The sequence below is a fragment of the Austrofundulus limnaeus genome, unplaced genomic scaffold (assembly GCF_001266775.1).
Source record: "Austrofundulus limnaeus strain Quisiro unplaced genomic scaffold, Austrofundulus_limnaeus-1.0 Scaffold31, whole genome shotgun sequence".
Classification (NCBI taxonomy): domain Eukaryota; kingdom Metazoa; phylum Chordata; class Actinopteri; order Cyprinodontiformes; family Rivulidae; genus Austrofundulus; species Austrofundulus limnaeus.
In genome coordinates, this window is record NW_013952433.1 from 1,955,512 (window position 1) to 1,962,147 (window position 6,636).

The following is a 6,636-nucleotide window of genomic DNA, read 5'->3' on the forward strand; positions in this document are numbered from 1 at the left end:
ATCGCGACAGGCCTACACATCATTACAAATAACTTCATTTCTGGACATTTATGGTTTGATTTCTTTGTATGTATGGATCACTTGGGTTGTTACCGACATCTGGTGAAAATTTCATGTTATTAGCACCTCTAGTAATATATTTACTGAATACTTATTTTACCCACTGTATTCTCATAACGTGTCGTTTCTCTGCCTATTTTTATTGCTATCTTTTATGGACTCCTCTTTTTTTTCTTGTTGTCAGATTCCCAGCCTGAGTCACAGTGTCATCTCACAGACCAGTTTTCGAGCAGAGTACAAGTCCACAGCCGGCCCCACAGTCTTCCAGAAGCCGGTCAAATTTCAGGTGGACATCACCTACACGGAGAGCACAGCTGCCACGAAAGAGAATGGCATCTACTCTGTCACTTTTACCCTGCTCTCAGGTGAGGAAGCKTGGGCCTTTTCAAAACAAATTGTACAGAACACGTGGTCACCAGTTGTCCAAGACAAATACATCATTACGTCTGCATTAACATGTACACTGATTCTTCAGTTTGCCTGGTTTAGGTGCATCTATTTAGTTGTTTTTATTAATATTATTTTATTGGGCAAAATTCTTGGGAAATCAAAGTTCCCAAATCACTTTAAAAGTAACAGTGGAACGTTGCCACTTACATGTCATCTGGAGTGATGTCACGCTTCAGACTAATGGCATTAAAATTTGTTCAAATCCACCAAATAAATAAACAAACTTGAAGCATTAATTTCAGATGTGGGTGTTTTTCCACTCTTGCTGCCAAAAAAAACTGCTCTGAGAATTTCTTGAAGTTTTTACAATTCTGAGGGCTTGATGAGATTTTCTCCATGCTTCCCTGAGCGCAACGAAATCAGGTCTTGCGGTGGGAGGTTACATACTGAGCAGTCATGTGTGAATGCTTAGTGTGGCAGAAACACAAGCATGTTTCTGTTCATGCACACACAATCAGTCCTGTAAAGATGCAGATACATTGCAGGCACGTTGTCCGTACTTATGCCTTTGGGAGGACAACCCATAAGAGTACAGTGGTGGTTTTTAAATTGACATATTATCAGTCTGATCCCCGCCCCCTTTCATCTACACCATATTGTTCTACAGCATGACACCGGCTTACCTCACTCCCCTGTTGCTCCTGATCTCCTTATTTTATATTGAAAACGCTCTTATTGTAGAAACTGCATACTCTTCATGTTAGTGGGAAACCCTACAGTGGGGCTATTCAACTGGTGGCCTGTGGGCCACAAACACACACACACCTACCCAGTTACTTGGCCCCGGAGCGATTTAATAGAATTTTATGAAAATGGAAGTTGCGCTCCATGTCTTCTTCTGAGGTTTTCGTGTCGATACACGGACCACACCAACTGAAAATGTAAACAAATCTTGCAGTTTTGGTCCCCAATCAAACCGAGTGTACYGGTTCTGTCAGGTGTTAATACGACCTAAGAGAATCAATAATCTCTGTTTAACAAGTATGTCGCTTCAGCATTATAAACACATTTTTATATCTGAAATATAGAAATGTTTCAGAGGTAGGATCTCATATCTGAAGTGTGATCAAATGCTATCAAAAACTTTAGAATGTCTCGTGTCCTCCTGGATGGGATGGACCTCTGATAGTCTTTAGGAGGGGTACTGGACCGGTTCTCACTGTCATCAATTCCTTTCAGGCTAATTAACTGTCGCCATCAAAACCCGTTATCTTATATGTACCTTTGACTCTGTCCTGATCTAACCCTAAATTTACTCTTAATAAAACTTCCACAAAACTAAAAGACTTCCCAAGTATGAGTTCCCTGGTTTTAATCCTTAGAATAGAACCCTAGCTCCCCTGCACAGACCCACACATGTGCAGGAGCCTCCACTGAACTGAATAGGGTGTAATGGARGCTATTTTATACTATTTTTATTCTTATGCACACTAGAAAGACAGCAAGAGCTCACAATACTTTTCTGTGGTCAAATTTTGTAGCTCGCTCTGCACACTATTTGTGTACTTCACCCAACTTTTTCTCTCCCCTCTTTTTTTTTTTACATTATTCCAATCACACAGTTTCTGCATGCTCAGCTGTCTTCCCGCTGTGGATCCAGATGCAAATTCTGTCTGGTCACAGTTGGAACAGCACAGGTGTATTTATGATGGCTGCTTGCCGATTTTAGGGGAGGCGTCTCTTTTGTGTGTTTTTTTTCTCCTGACACGGCTTCCTGGAACAGTTGATGGAGCTACGCCAGAGTTAATCAATCCCACCTGCTCTTTTTTTTTCTCCCCTTCCTTCTGTGATGACTCAATGTCTCAACTCATAAAAAGATCTACTTGTTAATTTCATTTGTGTTTGTCCAAGCAGGACCAAGCCGACGATTTAAGCGAGTGATCGAGACGATTCAGAGTCAGTTGTTAAGCACACATGACCAGCCGGGGGTTCAGCAGCTCTCTGGTGAGTAATGTCTCCTACTATATATTAAACGATCATTATTTTCCCCAAAGAAACTTCTTCACCCACTCCCACTGCCTCTTACTTCCACCCCACCCTTTAATGAACCTCCCAGCTGAAAGCTAAGCTAAATCTCGACCTTCTCTTTGCTTCTCTGTGCTTGAAAATCCCCGAGCCGCGCTCCGCCTCTCCAAATGCCTCCCTTTGCATGTCTGCGCCTCGCTGACTTGAAAGGCTCGGCCTTGCGGGTCAAAATGTTGCCTCGTTGCCCCGGCAGTGGAGATTAAAGTGGAGCGGAGCCAGATTAGGCCCATTCCCTTACTCTCACTTCGACTTTCAAGACTGTTCGCCCCGAGCCTGTCGCCATGGCAACACTGCTGCGCCTCAACATAGCGAGAACGACGCCGCACCTGATAGGTGTTCAGCGCCGTCTTTCTCTGTTCTGTTTTTATTATTTTTGCGCAGCCGGACTAGATGATTTCATGGACTCTGCTGGGTTTAAAACCAAAATTGGTAAAACTTTGGATTTAATATGAGCTCAATGGTTTCACTCCAGTCTTCTCAGTAGATTCAAGGCTGTTAAAAATCCCATGGACATGTATACATCCTGTTTTATTTATTTATTCTAATACAATCTCTTAATGCACGGTCTGCATGAAGAGAATACATGAGAAATAGGGTTCTTTCTCCTCTCCTTCTATTCTGTGCATGTTCGTTCTTGTGAGTCACTGCTGTTTAAATCTCATTGTCTGTATAACACCGCCATCTGCTGGTCAGAGAGAGAAATAGACTCGGGTTCATCGAGGCGAAGCTGTGCGCAGTTTCCTTCAAATATCAGTTTCATCCCATGTTTTAATTGAACACTCGCAGAGTCAGCTTTTGTCCTCCTAATTCTCAGATTCATGTCAGACACAGGTTARCGTACTCCCATCACACTGCATGTCTTTGTGCTGTAATCCGATTTTTTTTGCATTATCCGAGGATGAGCTGTCTTTTTCCCCTCACTGTCTGTAGTAATATTTAACAGTCTGTTGTCATTGCTTTGCCTCAGTAAGTTTACCAATTATTTTTGATCCTTCATATCGCCGTGCTCATTATCCAGCTGAGGTGTGGGAAGGGTGAAATTATGTTAAATTATGTTAAATTAGGTTTTAATGACTGCGGTGGGCTGTGTGCAGAGCAGGAATCACATTGTAAGAGTACAATCAGAGCACTTTGCATAATGAGAGAGGCAATGAAAGAATTAGAGAATTTAATGTTGATTTTACAAAACATAAATAAAAAGGTGSAACACTAGTTTCAGTGATTTCCATGTTTTTATACCATCTTACATATAGGTTAGTATATCCTTAGCAGGAAATTAAAGCAATGCCGCCTTGACCGCAAGGCCTTTAAGAAGCTAAATGACTCTTATTGCCAGGAGAAGGAGCTTTGCATATCAAACAAAAGGTTTAATCAAGTCTTGGTCATTTTTGTCTCCTATAAGCATCTGCATTGTMTTCATACTTTGGAGACTGGCTTAGAAAGACAATTGACAAGAAGAAAAAGAAGTGTGAAAAGCATTCAGAGACGGTTCTTTTAGAAGATGGCGTTTTATTGATCAGTCATCATCGTTAAGTTTAAAAAGGTTCTCCGCTTTTGTGAAAGTGTACAGATTTAGGAGGAGAGGCAGAATGGGAAATTGGTCACAAATAACAAAGGTTGGAACGTAAAGGAGACAGAAGCTGAGGTCATCGTTCTACTGACGGGTGCAGCTGGAAAAACTAAATGTGCCGCWTACACGTCTACATAGAGAGGTTTCTGCAGATGATATTATTCCTGAAATACAGGCTTGTAGTCCAGACCAGCTAACCTGAGACCAAGTCAGTACCAAGACCAGAGTGTATCAGGGCTGAGATAAGACTTTTAGGGGCTGGACCAAGTCGAGATCAGGACCAGGAAAACAATGAAAACTAGCGCCCACAKGTAGCTAACTTTTAATATGCAGCTGATAGCTAAGCATCTGGTTGTCTGAATCATCTGTTTGGACCTGCTTGTGATGATTCATGTCTAGTTTTCATCTTTTGAATCTCAGTTTACACATTTTTCAGAATATTAACCGTTTACTTGTAGTTGTGGGTTGGTTTGTCACATAAAGCATGATTCATGTAGTTTGAGTGGCGCTGCTCACTGTCTGCTCCTCTGCTTGCTCCATCCAACACTTAGCCACATTGTTTTCCTGGGAGCCCCATTGTTTATTAGTTTGTTTGTTCTCTTTCTCCTCTTTTCCTCCCTTTTCTTGTCCTCTCTTCTTCCTGTCTCGTGTACCTAGGCAACCCATTGAGTAACTTCTTTGACGTAATTAAACAACTTTTTTCAGACGAGAAGAACGGACAGGTGCCCCGGCCTCCCGGCGCGCCCTCTAAGCGTTGCCCCGCCCCCATGCACGTCCCGAGGCACGAGTCCGAAAACCATGACACCAAATTCCCACTGGCAAGCCAAGACCGAGCAAAGTTGTCCATCCCGTCTGTTGGGGGGGCAGGAGGAGTCTTAGACTGAGAGACTTTGTGGCCGTGCTAAAGCCACCCCAGGGTGAATAGAAACCAACAACTCAGAAGAGAGCACCGTCACATTATCACTTATAGACATATTTTTTTAACAAATTATTTTATTTAAATTGAGAAATGTTGAGTGAATTCAAATGATAGTTTACAAACGAGGGTTTTCACCTCCAGAACAAACATTACTTTAGTTTCCTTCATTATGATTCATCACCTCCCCACTCATCTTTGACTCGTACTTTGTTTCCTGTTTTGGTGCTGATGAACTCTGTAATGACCTGACTGTTTCTCACACCAGGAATTATCCAGAAGACCTATTAAAGTCCCTCTTCCTGCTTCACATCCCCCCCACCCCCNGGTTGACGGAGGACCGCTTTCCATGGTGTGCTAAACAAACTCTTCCTGCCTTCATCTTCCACAACCTTTGGCAATCATCCATAGAAGTAGATGAAAATACCTTCATCGCCTCACCCTGGCCCCAAAATCTTCAACAAACACACATCTGCACACACACAGACACACACACAGACAATACAATCGCACTCATCAACAACTTTATCAGTTTTAGAGGCATTTCTGTTTTTAAATTCGGGCTGGGGGGAGAAAAAGCATTGGTGAAAATCACTGAAGGCTCTACAAACAAAAACACACATGCACAAGTCCAGTATGCACAGAAAACTCTGGGATGCATCAAAGATTATGAACATTAAAGAAAAAAAAACCTCAGAAACCCGAGGAGGAGGGACACGAGGGACATTTTGTGGAAAGTCCAAACAGCCGACGCGGATGCTTGCCGGATTGTATTTGTTTGCTTTTTAAATGTACTTTCTTTGTGATGAACTGAATTACTGATTTTATTAGACTTCATACTGCTGCTGCGACACGGACTGGAATTGTGATTTCAGAGAAGAGCTGGGTGTCGGCAAAAGCTGGGCAGAGGAAAGCAATGGAGTCGAAACGATGGTATGGGGATGGGGGGGAGGGTMTGTGGGTATTTAAAATGAATGATTTATTCTGATGTACAGACTGATGTTATTTCTAATGTAAACAAAATCCATGAAATGTCTAGTTGTGACACTGTTTAGATACCATAGAAACAGGAAACTGCGTTCTCTTATTTTYAATTCTTCATTGTATTTTTGTTACTCGATCATTTCTCTGTTTTGTTGACCTGAAAATGATTCAAACATTCCTGTTTTTTGTTTTCTGCAGCACTTTCTTTGATTTTTATTTCCCCCCATTTGTACCTCTCTCTTAGTCTCAGAAACCAGCAGTAGGAGTAGAGGGACCAAAAAAAAAGATGTGATAAATGCAATTGTGGATATTTTTGTATTGTTGTCCTTATTTATTCATGTTTGTTCACCTTAATGTTTGATTCCTAATTTATTATAACTTGGCTATTTATATGAACAAAGCTGTTAGGTCAGTTGAATGTTATTTACTACCCTCTTGTGTGTTTGTAAATGGGACATTTAAAGAAAAAAAATGAACTTTATTATAATTTTGTTTTCTTTTGCTGACTTAAACAAAATTATGTGAACTTTGAAAACTGAAATTCCCTATTTCCAGACCTTACTGAAGTGGAAATAGGAATTTGTGGGAACTCTGGAAACAAAAAAAGATTTACAAGTCATTTAAGAATGTA

At 41.3% G+C, this 6,636-nt stretch overlaps 1 protein-coding gene across 5 annotated transcripts in view; it reads left to right on the top strand.

The window, feature by feature from the left end:
- The window catches only part of brsk2a (BR serine/threonine kinase 2a), a 176,702-nt gene extending 171,355 nt beyond the window's left edge, over nucleotides 1–5,347 (top strand). For 2 of the 5 annotated variants that reach the window (XM_014005557.1, XM_014005560.1), the window contains 3 exons: nucleotides 245–425; nucleotides 2,365–2,454; nucleotides 4,763–5,341. In XM_014005557.1, the coding sequence (XP_013861011.1) occupies nucleotides 245–425; nucleotides 2,365–2,454; nucleotides 4,763–4,989 (498 nt within the window). In that variant the 3' untranslated portion in view covers nucleotides 4,990–5,341. Of the gene's footprint in view, nucleotides 1–244; nucleotides 426–2,364; nucleotides 2,455–4,762 lie in introns of all 5 variants that reach the window. The other 3 variants (XM_014005558.1, XM_014005561.1, XM_014005559.1) reach the window with 3 other exon arrangements.
- The last annotated feature ends 1,289 nt before the right edge of the window (nucleotides 5,348–6,636 follow it).